This window comes from Dicentrarchus labrax, unplaced genomic scaffold (assembly GCF_905237075.1).
Source record: "Dicentrarchus labrax unplaced genomic scaffold, dlabrax2021, whole genome shotgun sequence".
In the NCBI taxonomy this organism is placed as follows: domain Eukaryota; kingdom Metazoa; phylum Chordata; class Actinopteri; family Moronidae; genus Dicentrarchus; species Dicentrarchus labrax.
Window position 1 is genome coordinate 9141978 of NW_026136705.1, and position 18851 is coordinate 9160828.

The window sequence follows — 18851 nt, forward strand, 5'->3', positions numbered from 1 at the left end:
CAGTTCCAGGACCCTGAGCAAGATTGCTTCAGGCCATCTCCTGTATGTTTATGTCAAACTCATTAATATAGCACATCTTTATATCAGACATTGCATCCCCTAAAGGCACTGGCAAATAGACAGTTAGCAGTGGATGTATTTCTATATCAGAAAACTATTTTTTAAAAAAGACATCTTTACACACTACACTGTAGGTTCTAGTCAGTGTACCCATTGTTCTTTTCTTCCAAGACACATGGTAACAACAAAAAGCTAGTGCAAGGTGTGATTTAAGATAGGATCAGAGAGATTTAAATGGTCTACTGAAGAATGTGTAAGATGTGTATCCAGAGTTTATGGAGGGCAACAGTAAGAACAACATGAACCAAATCTGCTTTACAAAGTGAAGAAGAGGAACCTGCAAATCCAAATCAAAGAGTATAAAGTCAAAACAAGAGTAGTGCTGCAGTTCAAGGTACTGACAGAACTGGTTTAAATGTATGTCAAAGGCTTTTGTTTAATGCTTGTGTAATGTCATGTATAATATAAGGAATGAATACTGAATGAGATTCTTAACTGAACTATGGTTGCCATGCAAAACAGTTTAAATGAACATACACTTTGGAGGAAACAAGGTGATGGTGTTTCTTCAGCAGCCAAAACTACAGCATGGCTATAGCCCATTAATATATTTATCAATTGAAAAATACATTGAAAACAAGTTTAAATGTACGCAGGGATAATGTATTTGTCATCGTATTAACTGAGCAAAAAAGCAATACTACTCATTAGTTGTTTCAGCTTCACCAAAGCAAAGAGCATTTTTTGGGGATTTGTCTAGTGGGTCCATATACGTTGATATGTACATAAACATACATACAAACATAACATAAAAGTATATCCTGGGATATGACAAAAGAAAAAAACTAGTACAAACCAGTTGACACAATAGGGTCGGGATGATCTTGACAATGAAACTCTTTGGCCCGGCCTGACGGTGCCACTCTGCCCTCTGCTGGCCAACATTTTGTACTGCACAGTCCAGTTCCTGGTTGATGGGATAACACGCTTTCGGCGACTCTTGGCTCACCACGCAACATCAACTTTTGAAGCATGGAATTAGTAGGATCTTAGTTTGCGAAAGGGATATTAAGCGAAACTAACACTGAAACTCAACTGTGTCGGTTGCAGGTTTTGCCCAAGGCATGACTCTGTAGACTCTCCTGCAGGTTTTCTCACAGTAGGCTTGCCAGCTTGCAACCGCCAGCTAAGCTAGCTAACTTGCTAGCTAGCTACATTGCAGTCCAAAATGACTGACTGCTGCGCCGCAGCGAACTGTGATTACCAGCCAGGGGAATCCGAAAACTCCACTCCACTTTTCAGCTTTCCGTTGGATCCGGAGTGGTAAGAGTTGTGCTTATTTCATTGAGGTGTGGGTAAAAAAATGAGCCACTTAGCATGCAAAATGAATGTGTTAGCTATCCACTGTTAGCACTGGCGTTAGCTTAACATCATGTTGGCTAACAGTGACACAACTCTGTCGAAAATGGCGCAGACTAACGTTACTCTTCAAAGAAAAGTCCGTGTGAAATACTCTCCGTTCACTCATTCTGGACCAGAGACCGACCCTGCTGTGTAATATTGGCTCTGTCGTTTTATCCAATGTGTTCAGCCATGCCACAAAACAAGAGAAACCATAGTTAAAAACTTTTTGTGCTGTAATATAAATCGCCATCGGTACACGACACCTACCGTCTCGACAGTGTGGTAACGTTAGTACGACTGACGTTAGCTTAGCACAATAAAAATACCTCCCACTGATAGTGCTGTGTGTGTTAGTGTGTGTGTTGCTCACCAAACTGCGAACATTACGCGTTCATGTTGCAGCACAGTTCATTGTGAACTATATAAAGTGAAACTTCCATTTCGGTAGTTTGAACAGGTGATGTCCCTGTGGATAAACAGCAGTCTAGCGCCTCCCTTTTATTCTGCTGGTACCTCTCGACTGGCGCTGGTTTTCACTTTCAGATTCCTGTTGTATTGTGCAGAGTGTTATCCTGCTTTACAACAATTAAGTAGAATTCATTTAAGGACCGTAATTGAATGAGAGATGCAGTTGAGCTGGCTGCATCACAGTAATGTATGGACAGGAAAGACTGACAGATCACATGAAATATTCTGGTTGCGACTTTTGCTCTGTGTGGCACCCACCTAATATCCTGATATTGTGTCGCATTTAGAGTAAAGTAAATCTCATTTGCTTGTGGGAAAATCTACCCATTCTTATTCTGTTATTCAGAAAGAGAAAAGAAAAGTATAATGAAAGAAAATCAGCATTGACCAACACTGAAGCAGGCTGTGTTAGAAATGCAGCTAACTAAACAGAATAGTATCAGTGGGTGTGCTAAAGCTATGCAATTGTTGCAGACGTGACCTCTTAAAGCATAATAGCACAGCATCTCTCGAGAACAGTTGTGTATGTGTCCAATATTTGATCTTGCATTCGCTCAGTCTTTTAACATAGAGTGGTTTGGATTAATATAACAGTAGTGATATAGTTTCTCTCTGAAACATTAATTCCCTGTTTATTTTTCACACAGTATGTAAGCATGTTGAACTCTAAGATGAGAATAAGATGTTACCTAAATATTGTTGCTATTTATGAGTTTTTGTTTCTCTAATGTATCTAAACCAAGAAAGTAGCATAGCACAAGCAGTTTAATACTGTCCGTACTGTATCATGTTGACCTACTACTAAGGTGGCATTGTAGTAATGTAAAGAGCTGCTATGCTCACCCACGTTAAACTGGCACATCAGAATGAACAGTTTACATGGAATTAAAGTAAACTGTAGAACTCCTGTCTGTTTGTCCAGTCAAGTGTTTGCACTAATGCCTATTTGAATCTTACGTCTATGGTTGTGACCCCAACAACTTGTGCTTTTTTCCTCTTGTACTTTTCAGCTGTAAACAATGGTTGAACAACTGTTGTCGCCAAGATTTGGCATCAGAACCCCCTGAAGAGTTGAATAAGCTGTACAGACTTTGTGCAAAACACTTTGAGCCTTCTATGATCTTTCAACAGGTAAGAAGCAAATCTGTTGCTCATTAGTATTAGAAACACATCTGAAATCAATCCATCAATGTAATGCAGTCCAATAAGTTGTATCAACCCCATTCTGATGCTGTGTCAGCAAAGACTTAACGTTCAAATGTGTACCAAACCGAGATGTAACCCAATGTATTGACATAAAATGGTGTTTTTTTGTTACTAATATGGATGTGATTTGGTTTTAAAATAACAGAAATACTTTGCTTAATTAGACAATTTCTTAATGATTACGTTTTGTGTCAATAGTGGTTTTGTTTTGTTGTCAACACTTGAGTAACCATTCCTTAATGTCAGTAACACATGTTGTGAACTTGTCGGTGGGAAATTCCTTACTACTACGTAGAATGTTTACTGTAATCATAAACGTGGGATCTACTGCTATTTGTTTTTCAGAGCGCCTCCAGTTGTGTCTTAAGGGAAGATGCTGTTCCAACAATATTTGACTTAATGCCTGTGAATAATCAATCACCCTGCAACAGAAAACGAGCTAGAGATCCTGTAAGTGTTTCATTCAATGTTTAAAATCACTCTACTTAACATTTTTCATCAGACAATAAAACTCTATAAATACAAAAAATAATTGTAATTATCTGTAATGATCCTTTCCATTTAACCAGTCGGAAGAGGAGCCTACCTCTGTGAAGAAAACAAAAGGTACAGTAACGTACAAAAGTTCAATTCATTCTTCAAACAGCCTCTTATTTATGACTTTTCCTTGACTTTTAGTCTACGTTTAGATGTTCTAGTCCTTGTTGTAAATATTCACAAATATTTAAATCATCTCAACTTTTCAGTCAGTTCTTTTCTCTTTCTCGACAGAAAACACAACAACAGCAGAAGTCACAGAGGAGACGAGAGAAGCATCTGGGGAGAACAGTGCCACGCCTCAACTGCAAAGAGATATACAAACCCAAGAGGATGTAGCCAGCTCCAAAGCAAAAGAGACTCTGAAAGTCTATTTCAAGGAAATCCTGGCACTGACTGGATTCAGCATCAATGGCGCAAACACTGATGAGCCGATTGGAGGTGCAAGAGGTCAGGAGGCTCTCAATCGTATCTGTGTGGAGAAAATTGACAAGAAAGAAATCCTCCAGTTCAGTGAAGACCTTATGAGGGAGGAGATCCAAAACAGCCTTAGACTGGCCCGATTCTTCTCCATTCTGCTTCAGGATGTGACAAGTATAGAGGGAAAGGAGCAGATCCCTGTTTTCATCAGGTCTGTCACAGTAGATGGGTTCCCACAAAAGCACCTTGTTGGGTTCTTACCATGCGACATGGATGCAGAGAATCTGTTTTACATGCTTCTCTCAGAGTTGCGAAACAAGTGGGGGCTCAGGATGGAGCACTGCAGAGGACTGACTTACTTGGTTACAGGCAGTATGTGTCAGAAAATGCGAGACCTTACCTGCAGGATTCTGCAGGAGTTTCCACAAGTAGTTCTGTCACCAAGTGACCCATATGCCTTCAACATATGGATTATCCGCTGCATGCCTGTGCCCTCCATTCAAAATGTTGCAGACACTGTCGAGGAGGTGGCCTTGTTACTCAGGAGAACACCAGAGCTGTGCAAAAGATTGGAGGGAAAGATCCAGATGACATATGGGCATATAAAAGGGGAAGTGGACAGAATCAAGGCAGCAGTCAGTGAGAACTGGGAATATGGCACTGATGCCTTCCAGACCATGTTAGATATTCTGGAGCCATTCCTGAACTGCATCAATGAAATGATTTCAAAGGTAGATGAAGATACGGCTGAACAGATGGCCAAGCTCAAGCCAGTTTTGAAAAATTTCAATTTCATCATCACACTAGTTGTTCTGAAGAACACCCTCTGTTGTGTGAGCATACTCAACTCGAGTCTCAGGGGAATAATTAGCATCAGCAGTACCTTGCAGTACACAATTTCCAATGCCTTAAAGCTGGTAAGCAAATACCAACAGGAGCTTGCAATATTCCACAGAAAATGGTTTTCAGATGCAGTTGGAAGAGCAAAGAAGCTGGGAGTGGAGGTCACTAAACCAGAGATGGACCAAGGAGACACAACCGAAACACCACTGGAGGACTTCTACAGAGAAACTCTGAGCCGGCCTATCTTGCAGTACCTTGTTGCAGAAGTAAAGAGGGTATTCAGCACAGAGATGGTGAGGATTCTCCGATGGCTCTCATTAGTGCCATCTTACATGGCTGACCACAATTTCAGCATTCGCAGGGATAAAGTAGCAGACGCTAACTTGAACAACCTTGCCAGGCCCGACACGTTCTATGAAGAGCTTGGTTGTTGGGAAGTGAAGTGGAGGCATGCGAGCAAGCGCAGGATCCTACCAACAACTGTGTTTGCTACGCTCAAGATTCCCGATATTGGGTTTTACCCAAATGTGCAGAGCTTGCTGAGGGTGTTGGGCACTGTTCCATGTGTAAATGCTGAAGCAGATGTGTATGGCCAGTACCATATGGTGCTGGAGCGGTGCCACTCCTACCTGAGAGCCACACCAGAGGACCAGAGACAATGCAGCATGGCATATGTCTACGTGAACCAAGACGTGCACCTCAATGTTGAACAAATGGTGGATACATATGTCCAGAAGCATCCAGACATCCTGCACTTGCTGCAAAAGGTAAGTAGATTTTCATAAGCAGACTACTGTGGAAATTTCATTGACCTAATAAAATAACTACTCTACCTGAAATTACTTTATACTTTGTATTACAGGATGATGACACAAAGGAGAAGCCTGCCCAAGGTGAGATGACTTCGAAATTATTTACCTTTTCAGCTTGCCGCAATTTTGGTTAATCACACGGCTATTCTATCACATAAATCCAAACTATACCATTAAAGAGAGTGTTGTCTCAAAATAGAGCTGTAAACACAAAGATGGGAAGCATATCCAGTGATGGATACATTTAAAAAAGGTTTTGGAATTAAATGAATATTGGACTTTTAAACAGAATAGTCAAATTTGATATTTTTGTTAACCTGCAATATACAATATTTACACTTGCTTATTTGGTAGTTAACTGCAATCTCAGTTGACATGGTTATTTCACCTCTCATTTCAGTGGTATCCCATGGGAACCATGCTGAAAAGGACACTGAAGAAGAGATACAGTTCATTAACCTAGAGATGGATGCTGAAAGGCTTGTGGAACTGAAGTGTGCAGAGACTGATAGAGAAGCTCTTAAATCTGCTTTGCAGGCTGCAGTGACGGCTGCATACAGCAGTCAAAGCAGGCAGCATAGTGATGCTTCTGCTCAGGATGGAGAGGTCGAGTATGTGACCAAGTCTGAAATGAAAGAAGTACTTACTGTGTGTGAGAATGCCGTCAGGGAGGGAATCCTCATGGAAGTGGGAAGTTCATTCTTTTCCTTGTTCATTGACCGTGTTGTGAAGTTAGGGGAGAAAGACTATCTTCCACTATTCCTTAGGTTTGTGGACAGTTTTGATGTCATGCGATTGGAATTGATGGGATTCCTTGAGGCAGATCTTGATTGTGATGCCATGGTGCAGCGTCTCATGGAAATAGTAACAGTCGAGTGGCATCTTGATTTGAATAACTGCAGAGGTCAAGCATACCTAGGCTCTGGTGATGTTTCCTACAAGCTGAAAGCCTTTGCCTGCAAAGTCCAGGAGAAGTACCCCCTTGCTATAAGCACACACTGTTCTTCCTACTCTTTCAACACATGGTGGTCCAAATCCATCCCAGTGCCTGCTGTTAAGAGAGCCCTGGATACATTTGAAGAGGTTTTGATGTTTTTTGGCAGTAGTATTACTCTACAAAAACAGCTAGATCATGTAATAGACTTTGGTCTGAGAGAGAGCTATGAAAAGGTCCAAGAGTTACAGGGGACGTTCTGTGGCCATTGGCAAGAGAAGCATGATTCTTACGAGGTGTTTGTGCAAATGCTGGAGCCCCTGGTTGAATGTCTTGAGAAAATCAAAAATAACCCCCAGAGATGGAAAGCCTTTGTGTCTGAACAAGCTGGGGCACTCCTCCGCAAGGTGATGGAATTTGATTTCATCATTGCTATGGTGGTCTTGAAGAATGCATCATCCTTTACCAGAGAGTTGAGTGCAGGTCTTCAGAAGGACCACTTTAGTGCCGCATCCCAGCTTTGCCAAATCAGTGGCATTGTGGCCACTCTGAACCGAGTAAAAACAAATATGAAGGTGTTTCACCAGAACTGGTTTGATGAAGCCTGTGCAATTGCACAGAGTCTAAGAGTGCAGATTGAAGTGCCTGAAAACTCTTTGCCAAGAGACGGCATGATAAAGCCAGTCGGTTTTTACAAAGATGGCTTAAGTGTGCCCCTGGTAGATAACCTTATCAATGCTGTGAAGGATCATTTTTCAGAGGACCACAAGGAAGCTCTCAATTTCCTCTCCCTAGTTCCATGCTCAGTCACAGTGAGTTACATGTTTGAGAGCTTAAAGTCAAAGCCTCCTCTCTACAGCAGAGATCTTCCTGATGCTGACAACTTCTTCACAGAGTTGTGCTGTTGGAGAGTAACATGGAAGACCAAAGTTGCATCCGTGACCATACCAAGCTCAATATTTCACACACTACGTCTGCCACTCATGCAGTACTTTGGGAACATCAATGCACTGCTGAGGATTATGTCTGTGCTACCCAGCACAGCGCTGGAGGACTGTGGTGTTGTAATGCGCCACAAGAAGTTCCAAGAGTACCTGAGAAATACAAATCCCAAAGACAGGTCCCCATGCTTAGCTATGCTGCAGGTGGGCACAGACTTCAGCAGAGACCTGGACCACATGGTGACCCAGTGTTTGAAGGTTACACCGCAAGCCTTGGAGGGCATCTGTCTGGTAGGTGTTTGTATTCTTTAATAAAAATGAAAAAACTGTATAAATGACTGTAAAAATGAAATGTATTACATTTGTTTTTTATGTTTATTATGATTATTGTTGTTATTATATTCTCTATATTTTATTAATTATATGAATGTCAAACTAATTTTTATTTACCTGGGTATATTCACAGGACAAGGAATCCAAAAGTTTCATCAGGAACTCTGAAAATAATATGGAAGGTATGGTTGTTGAGATTGTATTACATTACATTACATTGAGTACATCATTTAAACATTTAGGAGGATCTATTGGCAGAAATGGAAAATAATATCCATAGGTATGTTTTCAGGAAAAAGGAATCATGTTTTTGCTACCTTTTGTAGAATGAGCCACTTTTATCTACGGAGGGTATAGGTTCTCTTCTATAGAGTCTGCCATGTTTCTACAGTAGTCCAGAATGGACAAACCAAACACTGGCTCTAGAGAGGGCATTTTATGTTTCACCTTATTTCACCATAGATTCTCCTATGCACTTGGAAGGCAAGCGGTATTCAGTTTGTGCAATTTGCAACTTCACTGCTAGATGCCACTAAATGCTACCCACTGGTCCTTTAACTAATGTCCAGTGTTTTTTTTTTTTTTGTTGTTGCTATAATTTAAATGTTTGCTATAACCACTGTTGTTTGTTTTTTCTGCCTATTTAGTTGACTGTATCAAAGAGGAAATTGAAGAGTCTAACATTCAGCAATCTCCTGACAAGATTGAGGACCAAGACATGAAACCAGCAGATGAGAATGGGCATGCAGGAGATAATCGTCAAAGCTTGGCGACAGTATTCAGACTGGCTACACTACTAGGGAAGAAGAATAGCAGTCTGTCTGACAGCTCAGAAGAAGACCGAGAGCTTTTCATCCAGGAGCTCAGCATGTGCCACTGGTTTGGAAGTGAGAGTAAATGCACACCATGTATAGGTGATGATGAAATGGTCAACCTCCTAATAAATGGAATCAGAGATGTCATACTCAAGGAAATACAGGAATCGCCGTTCTTCTCACTCATCACAGACAAACCTGTGAAAATTGCTGACAAAACACACCTACCTGTTTTTGTCAGGTATGTTGGAGAATCTTCTCCAAAGGTAGAGCTCATGGGTTTCTTACCTTTTGATGAAAACAGTCATGTTGATACACAAGCGAATAACCTCGCAAAGATTCTCACTGAAGACTGGGGCTTACCAATGTCACAGTGTCGTGGACAAGCATTCATGCACTTGGGCTCAGGTTATCAAAGCCTGAAGAAAATGTCTTTGGATTTCCTCAAGAGCTATCCACTCTCTGTTGTAACACCCAGTGAGTCTTGTGGCCTTGCTCATTGGCTGGCAGGAAGTGTGCCTTGCCCTTCAGTAGCAAAAATGTTGGACATCACAGAAGATTTGCTGCTGTTCTTTGATCAATCTCCTTGTCTGGAGGGACAGCTAGCACAAGCTGTTGATGGGCTTTTAAATATGCCAAGAGAGGCCCTGGAAGAAATGCCAGAAACATGTTGCTCAAGGTGGAAAAAGAGAGAGGACTTCTTTGACATACTCGTTGACACATTGGAGGGCATCCTCAGCTGCCTAGATGCTGTCAGCTCTAGTGCCATAGGTTCCAAGTCAATGCATGCACAAGTTCTCTCTACCGCTCTGAGAAATATGGATTTCATTGTCACCCTTGTGATTTTGAAGAATGCTTGTGCTCCTCTTCGTAACTGTAGCACTGTCTTCCGCTGTGGAAACCCTGCTGATATTCTCTGTGAAGTGGAAAAAATCCCCTCGATCATAGAGACTCTTAACAAATTGTTAGAAAATGTGAGCACTGTGCACTCCTCTTGGTTTGAGCAGGCATTCCAGCTGGCAACCAAGGTAGCTCCTGAACAAGTGTGCTTCTCGGAGGAAGTCAGCAGCTATGAATCTCCAGAGATATATTACAGAGAAAATCTCAGTGTTCCTCTCCTCAAAAGTCTCATCGATGAAATGAAGTACAGCTTCTCAGACAACCACTTAAAGGCCCTGTCAGTCCTGTCGTTGCTGCCCTCCTGCAATCCCATTCTATCGGAGTCCACAGACAAGCCATTCAGCCTCTACCTTACAGATCTTCCTGAACCTGAAGCAGCCGAGCAGGAAATCAACGCCTGGGCTTCTGTCTGGAGGGAGAAATACCAGGATGTTTCTCCTCCGACATCCATTGCTGAAACACTAGTCCATCCTGAGTCAAAGAGCCACCCAACTGTGACCTTACTGCTTAGGCTAGTCGCTGTCCTGCCTAGTGTCAGTATGGAGTTTGACCTGATGAAGACCACTCTGAATTCCATGAGGGATCTCTTGAAAAACACTGTATGCAAAGGCAGCAGAATGGATCATGTGATGCTCCTCTCTCACTGCACCACACTGCAGAGACTGCCGGAGGTCATTGAGAAGTGTATGGCGGTTGACCCAGAGAGCAGTCCATGCCTTTCCCAGGTACATTTAAAATTGTTTATGTTGTGTAAGAAAACAAAATACAATTTTTAGAGCTATTCTAACCAGCACTGTGTGTGTGTGTGTGTGTGTGTGTGTGTGTGTGTGTGTGTGTGTGTGTATATATCTTTTTTGTTTTGTTTTAGGTAATGGGAACTTTGCAAAGACTAAAGTTGGAGAATGGTAAGTGCTTTCATGGCAACTTGATTAAAATTCCAGTCTTTGATTCTAATTATGAGATGACATATAACAACAAGAAAATTGGCAGCAGGTAGTTTTCTATGTGTGGCATTAACATGTACTTTTATTCTTTAAATCTGCGGTTGAAACAGAATCACATGCCTCCAGTGTAGCAGAGAAGCCCACTGTTGGAGAGGTGAAATCGGCTGATAATGAAGTGAGGCTGGAGGTCACTGAAGGACCAAGAAAAACAGTGTCCTTCTATGAGCCACAACTGCGTGAACAAATCCTCAAGGAACTCTGGGACTCTCAGTTCTTCACAATTATAACCGAGCAAGCTGTTGAAATTGACGGCGAGCTCTATGTGCCGTTGTGCATCAGGTACTTCAACAAAGAGGACATCCAGTGTGAGGAAACACTGGCTTTCATCCCATTTGGGGAAGATCCAGTTGTCCTTGCAGATGCTATTGAGACTGCACTGTCTCAGAAGTGGGGTCTTAACATGGAGTATTGTAGAGGACAGGCCATGTTGAGTGTTGGTAAATTTGGAGCTCAGATGAGGGATGTAAGTTTAGCTATAGCTAAGAAATACCCCCAGGCTATAAGAACTGTCAGCTCTGCGTTGTCTCTGAATGTATGGCTGGCTAGATCCTCCCCTGCTGAAGAAGTAGCGAATGGAGCCATTCTCATAGGTAAAATATTACATTGGCTGACAGAGGATGCAGAACGCCAGAACAAACTGGAAGACATGATCATTCACGTGTTCCAGCACGATGAAGGGAAGGGCAATGAGCTGAGGGACAAACTCATCAAAAACTGGGAGAAGAGTCACGACATGCACGAGGTGATGGTAGAGATTTTAGAAGCTGTCATGCTCTGTTTGAATGAGCTGAAAGGGGAAGGATGCACTTCAAACCAGCAGCAAGCATCACAGTTCTTCGATGCAATCAGAAACTTTGAGTTCATCCTATCAACAGTCGTGCAGAAGAACATCTTGAGTTTAACTAAAAAGCTAAGTCAGTCTCTTCAGGGTAAACCCTTAGATATGTTACTTGCTGTGAATAGTTTGCCCGAACTCAAAGCGTCCCTCAGGCAACTGAACAGTGATATTGACACACATCACAAGGCCTGGTTTGAGGAAGCTGTTGTACTGGCTTCTAAACTCCATGTAACAATGTTGCATTCAGTGCTTCTAGAGCCATTGAGTGAGTTTTACAAAGAATCAGTAAGCGTGAAGGTTGTAGAGCACTCTATAGCAGAAATTGACGACCTCTTCACAGAGAAGGTATTGGATACCTTGAGGTGTCTGGAGATTGTGCCTTACGCAATGTCCAAAGTAGAAACCAGCATTCTTAGTGGTCTTGTGTTCCGTTTGTACAAGGAGGACTTGCCAGATCAGGTCTCTCTTCACTCTGAGATGAAGTCGTGGAAGGAGAAATGGTTAGATCCCCTGGCAGGTTATCTCCCAACTACTGTGCTAGACACACTTAAGACATCACAGATAAGAAGTTTTAGCAACATTGAAACTCTCCTCAGACTCCAGGTCATCTTGCCGTTTTCAAGGAGGGAGAGCAATTTCAGGCAGGGAAAAAGAAGCTTACAGGAGTTCATACAGCAGGAAAAGCGATCCCTCACTGAGCTACATCCTCTGTAAGAGTTGCAGGTCTTCCATCACAGCTAGCAGATTTGAGCAATGCGTTTGAGATGTCACCGCCACCGTACTTAAGAACTATTGTGTCTCAACCTAATTGAGGTCCAAATTTCTGAACTCAATATTTCTGTGTACATTATTGATCTAAATTCTTTGAGATTTCCTTTTGTTGTTATCCTGCAAACCAAGCCCTATGTTATGTTTTTTTATTCTGTAGTTTGTACAGTTGTACTGCCCGATGGGACCAATGTCTTGGCAAAAAAAAGCAATGTTCCTCTGATGGTTATCAATGCTTGTGTGCCTTGATACAAAATTAATAATTTACCCCATGTATCATGATAATGCAGATGTTGAAAAATGTCCCATTGGCGTTGACTGACTTCTGTATAGCTGTCATGAAATAATTATATTATTAAATTGCACCCTTACCTTTCCTGGGCACAAATAGAAATGGTTAGTTCCATCATGTCTTCTGATGATTTCCCGTTTCCTGTCTCTTTGCAGGAATGAATTTGCTGTAAACGTATCTTTGAAAGAATGTTTCCTTAATAGGAAAACCTTCATATATATTTGTCAAAAAAGTAATAAAATGCTCCAAAAAGATGTTTTGGCTTTTGTGTTTCTATTTTTCCTTCCCAAGCAAGGTGTACAGTACCTTTTCATGTGTTGTAAAGTCTGTAGTCATGTCTGTAAGTTAACACAAGATGGCGCAATAAGGCTTTAATTTATCTACTGAAGAAAAAAGTGAGTCTTGTGAGAAGTGGCACTCTAGATGAATATATATATACATATATATATTTATATATATATATATATATATGTTTTAACACCACAAATATGTTTCTAAATGTGAATCGTAACACCTGCAGGGATTTTACAGTATTACTGTAAATACCATCCCTGCAGGGGTTGTGTCCTTATCCTGGACATAAGGAGGTCCAGAGGTTACTAGCTACTGTTGCTACTAGGTAGTTGAACTACTTTCCAAAAACAGGTTTGACAGTCCTAGTATTATTTTGGTAAATGGAGATGCACAACCACAAAGAACTGTTTTAATTATACATAGTAGGTGTACTATGGTTGGGGGCCATTTCAGTGATGGTCTCCTCTTAAGGTATGTGAATTCGCAATACAGGCTCCCATTGTTAATGATTGCTGACTGAAAATAGGCAGTTCACCCTCTAGTTTAGGTCATGATGTATAAAAATGTCTTGCATGATTCATTTAACTGATCAACAAGGATGTGGGTTTAGAGGGAGGGTTAGTAAGGTCATATAACCACTACATTATCTCTAGATACCTGGTAAATATTTATTTTACAATTACTTTTTGTCCTCAAAGTGTAAGGCCTCTGCAATGCTGGGTATGTGTGATAGACAGGGTTGACTAGTATTTGCCCGTAATGCAAATCATCGCTTTCGGGCTCCATTGTTAACACTGTGGTTTGGTTAATATGTAATTTCTAAGAACAAGTGTAGTCTGTGGGTCTGCTGTAGGACAGTGTCTGCCTTTCTTGTCAATTATTTGCTCTGAATTCCAATGTGATGTATAAGCCTTTATAAGAAGGATTTCAATAATACACAAGTACTGTACTGACAATTACCAAAGCAAAGCACTGAAGCTGTTCTCTAGTTATTTTTTTATATATACAGTAACTGTTGGCAATGTCCTTCCAAATGTTACTAAATAAAAAATCTAAAGCTGACAAATATACCTGTAATTAATCGGACTGTGTGACAATCTAAAGCCTTGTATTGCACAGTATTTGAATCTCCACCCTGGTTTAGAGTGTTAATAACTGATGGAAGCTATATTAACATAATGCCCCACTGCTGATATAAGTTCAAGTGAAACACAACCAGTTTAAACAAGGACTACAAGGAAGATTTTTTGGACAAAGTGGTCCTGTTCGCCTCTCTAATGTCCTACGGGTTTCATGAAAAAAGACATGACTGTTAAAACCCTACAACATAGATACATTTTGTGTTTGTTGACATGAAGCCAGCTTATCTTTAACACTGATAACCCCACTGAGTGCACTTTTTAAAGAGACATGTATTCTTCCTGTGAGCTGTAACAGCAGATGCCTCCCTGACAAAGCCCTGATTGTCGGTGCTCAGCTCAGTGTGAAAGGAGCATCTCCGTGTCCCGCTCAGCTGCTGAGCAAACGGATCTGTCTCCGCTGTGGGCCGCCAGCAGCAGTGTTCGCAGGCCTCACTGTAGCCATGTGCAGCACAGGAGTGCACCCGCATCGTCTCATAACCCCCTCTCTACGCTTTCTGCCAAGAGAGGTATACCTCCTGCGCGCTGTGTTTTATTTATTTACCCTCTGGATGTAGAAGTGGACATTGTTACAGTTTAACTCTCAGGTGCAGCCGGTGTGTTTGAGCATGAAGAACACATCCTCTATCTTTAAGCAAAACAAGGTATTGCCATAATTGACCCGTGCACCAGGTTTCCTGCTGGAAGTCAAGGTTCTGCACTGATGTAAGACCCGTGGCACTCTGTAATCATGTCCATACACAGCCAGGATTTAACTACACTCTGGAGGGGAAGACAGACGGCTTAAGTGGATTTTATTTCAAGGTTCCCTTTCAGGGAAAATTGGCAGCACAAGCCAGAATTCAGATCCTCCTTGTAGTACTACCAGCAAAACGTTTGGTTTTAATTAAGCTGATGTCAACTTGTTGATTGTACTCTTAAAGAACACTTAATTTTCACTTGCCATCGTAAAGCTTAAGGATTTTAAACTGTAAGTCAAATGTGAAGGATTGTCTTCGATGAGTGTTTTTACCAATACTGAGGTGTATAAGAGATAATCCAATCATGATGCAGTGAGTAAAATGTATTTTATGCTTGCTCACAGGCTTTACTTGATCGTCTGAAACAGCTCTTGTCGAAATCATTCATTATTTGGTCCTGGAACATATTCACAGAGCTATGGGCATGCAACTTGGAATTTCAAATGATTTTGTAATCCTTAAAGAAGTAAGCTTAAATAATATCTAAAGATGCTCTGGTGCTCTCACGCCTCCGCCAACCACAATCTAAAGTATTAAACTCATATGATCCAGATGTATCTGCACAATTTATCTATTGTGCTGTTTAGGGGCCTGCAGCCGGGCTGGTGCCTGTCCTTGTGGTTCCTCTACTGCTCTTCGGCTTTGTGTTTACCAGGAGGTGCAAGCGGAGAGACGTCTGTAAATGAAGGGAGCGTCCCAGACTCTGCTGAAGTCATCACCCCACCCACATGGTTCACCTCATCCCCTGTGCTCTCAACACCTTTGGCTCCTCCTCAGCAACACCTCTTTGGACGCAGCGATATGGCCTCATACAGTGTGAAAAAGGACCTGTGCGAGACAGTGCTGCTGTCCCTTGACGCTTGATGAAATGTCTCTTTTTATAGGGTAAATACACCCAAATATATAATTCACATGTGTTGATTTTTAAGTGATGTACACCTCCGTTTTAATACATGACTTGGACCAGATGAACGGCAAAGACAGACTGTAGTGATGATGTCATGAGACAAATTCTGCAGCTGCTCCATAGACAGTAAATAATAGGACAAATCCCAAGGCATTTTAGTGGATTAGGCACATCTTCTAATTCACAGCGGTAAGTGCTGCTCGACATTCAAATATAACTTATTTGGATGACAAGAAGTTTCCGCTTCTCCGCGGATTCAATCATTAATTCTGTGTCAATGACACACAACCAGTTCTTGTCTCTGTACAACATCATCAATTAATGATCTTCTCATTTCTAACTTATGTGGCAGTAGTCTGAGTTAAAGGGAATAACTGTATATAATTAATTTTAAAAAATATTTTAGGGTGGATTTTCCCTTTAACGTGTGTTTGGTTGTTGGAGCTGGTTTTCATGCAGTGAATGGACTCATTTAAGTCAGATTTATGATGCTCTGGTGATATGACAGGACTGTAATGTGCTTGATTAGTTGTATTACTGGAATCCACTCCTCTCTTGGCTGGTTAACCTATCGTGCAGGCAACTTTTATACCCTCAGCTCAAACCCAGAACAGCCATGGTGATGTTGTTTTTCGGGAATAATCCTCCAATGCTGGTAAACTCCTGGGCAGTGCATTTGCCACAAGCTTCATGAAGACACAGCTCATGGTGCAGGCTCTTCAGGACCACATGACGTGTTCAAAAGTGCCACCCATCTGTCACTTGAAAGAGCTCCGTCCTCAAAGCACAATAGAGACAGAGGTTATAAACAAATGGTATACAAAAGATGTGGGTCCAGTCAGACAGATTGGATGGAGCTTGTTGTTTCTGTGGCGATCCCCACTGTGAGCTACGGCAGCCTTCACAGGAGGGACACCAGAGGGTGATGGGATTTGCACATGGCTGATCCGAAGCTGTCACTGTCCCTCTGACAGTTTTTACCCTTTAGGAATACTGTTGATAATACATAATGTTCTTGTTATTTGTCAATAATCCGCTGGCAGCAGCGCCATGCGCCGTGCAGCATTTGGTTGAAGATAAGAGGCAAAATGAAAACTAACCGTTACGGATACGGTTCACTGATTGTTTCCATTTGTGAATTCCCTTTTAAGTTCTTGCTTTATTGCATTTAAGATGGCTGTTAATCAAACTCCTGGTTTTAATTTTGATTGGAAAATTATTTATGGTCAGATAGGTTGAGTTGGTAATGGAGGACAGGCAGGAATGAACGTACCTCAGAGAGTTGAACCTTTATTAGTTTATCATTGTGGCTTACATATTTCAGTTATTTTTTTTATCAAAAGGGACTGAGTTTAAAAATAAAAACATGGTAGTGTAATGAGGGTTTGGAATTAAAACTGAACTAAGTTGAGAACATCTAGTTTATTGTTTTTCTCCCTTTTAAATCATATTGAAACATTTTTAACAGCAAGGAAAGAAAAAGTCAAATTAACAATAAAGTTTTTCTTTTGCCAGCTAAGTTACAGATACATTTGTTCACTGGAGCCTAGTTTGGTTTTATCCTGACGGGATCATGGGAGTATTTTCCAGGGGCATAATAGTAACTCTGCACCCATTCAGGCTCTGATCCTCCTGGGTGAAAGTTGAGTGTCCTTACTTCCCCCCCGGTGAGCCTCCAGATTTGTGATATTGCCTCAGTTCTCTTGAGATTTTAAGGACAATGGCTCAATGCTGGGGAAGCCGGGGGATTTATTCCTCCCAAACATTAACGCTGTATTCAGGCAGAGCTGAGCCGACTCTTTTCTTCATTTGGTCAATTTAGAAATTGCATATTTTTCTTTTAAACCGTGACAACATTTCTGCAACAGAAGAATTGTTATATACAGTTTGCACATGCAGGTTTTTCCCACAAGCAACTAAATTACAGTTTTTGTTTATGTGCATTTACATTTTGGGTTTTTGAAATATTTCATTTGGGGTTATGATATTCCATAATCTAAAGGGATTCATCTAATTTACCGATTCGAAAATAAACTTCTAGCTCAGGCTCAAACCACATCTGGATTAAACAATAGCGTGTTGTAAAAAAAAAAAATCAAATAAATGCGAGTACTGGAAACTTGGAAGGGTTTTTTACAGTAAATATAATGGGACATCTTTTCATTGGCACATTGTAGCTTTTTCACCAGTAATCCCACCATGTCAAAAGCTGATTACTGTGACAGCTAAAAAGGACAATGTAAGTAACATTATCTCCTAAAGCTGGTTTTCATCGTAGATGTGGATTATCTATCATAACTCATCTCTGATTCTGCTGCTATGTGACAGGATTTATTTCATTATCATGAACTCCAGCGACTCGCTTATCCCCCTCTGTCTCCCTCAGAAGGTGTCTTCCCCCTCTGTGTTGCTTGGCGGGTGAGATGTGAAGATCAAGGGGCTGCATGTTGATCCTAGCTCAGGAATGGAGAGCCTGAGTGTAAAAAGTCTCTCTGTAGACGGCCCGGTCCTGCTGGAAGCTCCACAACTCCCACACACACGCTCCGACCTTGTGCCCATTCACAGTTGACTGCCATGTAAAACACATTGAGTCGCTCTGGAAGCAGCATCACAGCCCCACTGTAAATAAGATACATACGTATGGGGCTCACACACCGTGTGGAAAGGGTTGCTGTGGACCCTGTTTGGCCAACAGATTTAGACACAAGATCCGGGTGTTCCCAGAGGAAGAGGGCTTGTCGTAGTCTGTAAATGTGTCTGCTCCAGAGACAGCATGACAACACCTGATCTGCTGTTCCCGCTGGAGCACCAGGCCAGCCATGTTAGCTATACCAGTCGCAAGGTCAAGGTCTGGACAACAGCTCACTATTGCCTTTGTGTGAGTGCTGGAGGTGCAGCAGATTCTCAGGGAAACTATAGAGTACTTTCCCACAGCTGGCTCTGCAACGTATCACTTACAGTGCGGTTAATATTTAAGGAAATCAGCCAGTGCAGGAGAATTCTGTGTAACTTTAGGAAGGTTTTATTTGAAACATTTTCAAGAACATATGTTGGAGGGCATTCGTGTGTGCATGTGTGTACATAATATCATGTCAAACTGCATTACAGTAAATTTGAAAAATTTTATAGTATCCACATGAATTAATAAAGTAAGTTTTTAGTAATTTTTAAAAAAAAGTTTTTTCAGAGAATAATT

At 41.4% G+C, this 18851-nt stretch overlaps 1 protein-coding gene across 1 annotated transcript; it reads left to right on the forward strand.

Moving 5' to 3' along the window:
- Positions 1-1029: 1029 nt before the first annotated feature.
- si:dkey-250d21.1 (uncharacterized) lies at positions 1030-12829 on the forward strand. Its single transcript, XM_051401280.1, has 11 exons — positions 1030-1383; positions 2943-3063; positions 3484-3588; positions 3708-3744; positions 3910-5705; positions 5801-5831; positions 6151-7916; positions 8092-8140; positions 8606-10398; positions 10542-10578; positions 10728-12829. The coding sequence occupies exons 1-11, from the start codon at positions 1289-1291 to the stop codon at positions 12227-12229; spliced, it is 7332 nt and encodes a 2443-aa protein (XP_051257240.1). The 5' UTR covers positions 1030-1288; the 3' UTR covers positions 12230-12829.
- The last annotated feature ends 6022 nt before the right edge of the window (positions 12830-18851 follow it).

What these genes read in the sequence shown, in the direction of transcription:
- si:dkey-250d21.1 (XM_051401280.1), top strand. Translation starts at nt 1,289, where the DNA reads ATGACTGACTGCTGCGCCGCAGCGAACTGTGATTACCAGCCAGGGGAA. An exon ending in CTTCTATGATCTTTCAACAG is followed by an intron (nt 3,064 to 3,483) that starts GTAAGAAGCAAA and finishes TTTGTTTTTCAG; the next exon opens with AGCGCCTCCAGTTGTGTCTT. An exon ending in CTCTGAAAATAATATGGAAG is followed by an intron (nt 8,141 to 8,605) that starts GTATGGTTGTTG and finishes CTGCCTATTTAG; the next exon opens with TTGACTGTATCAAAGAGGAA.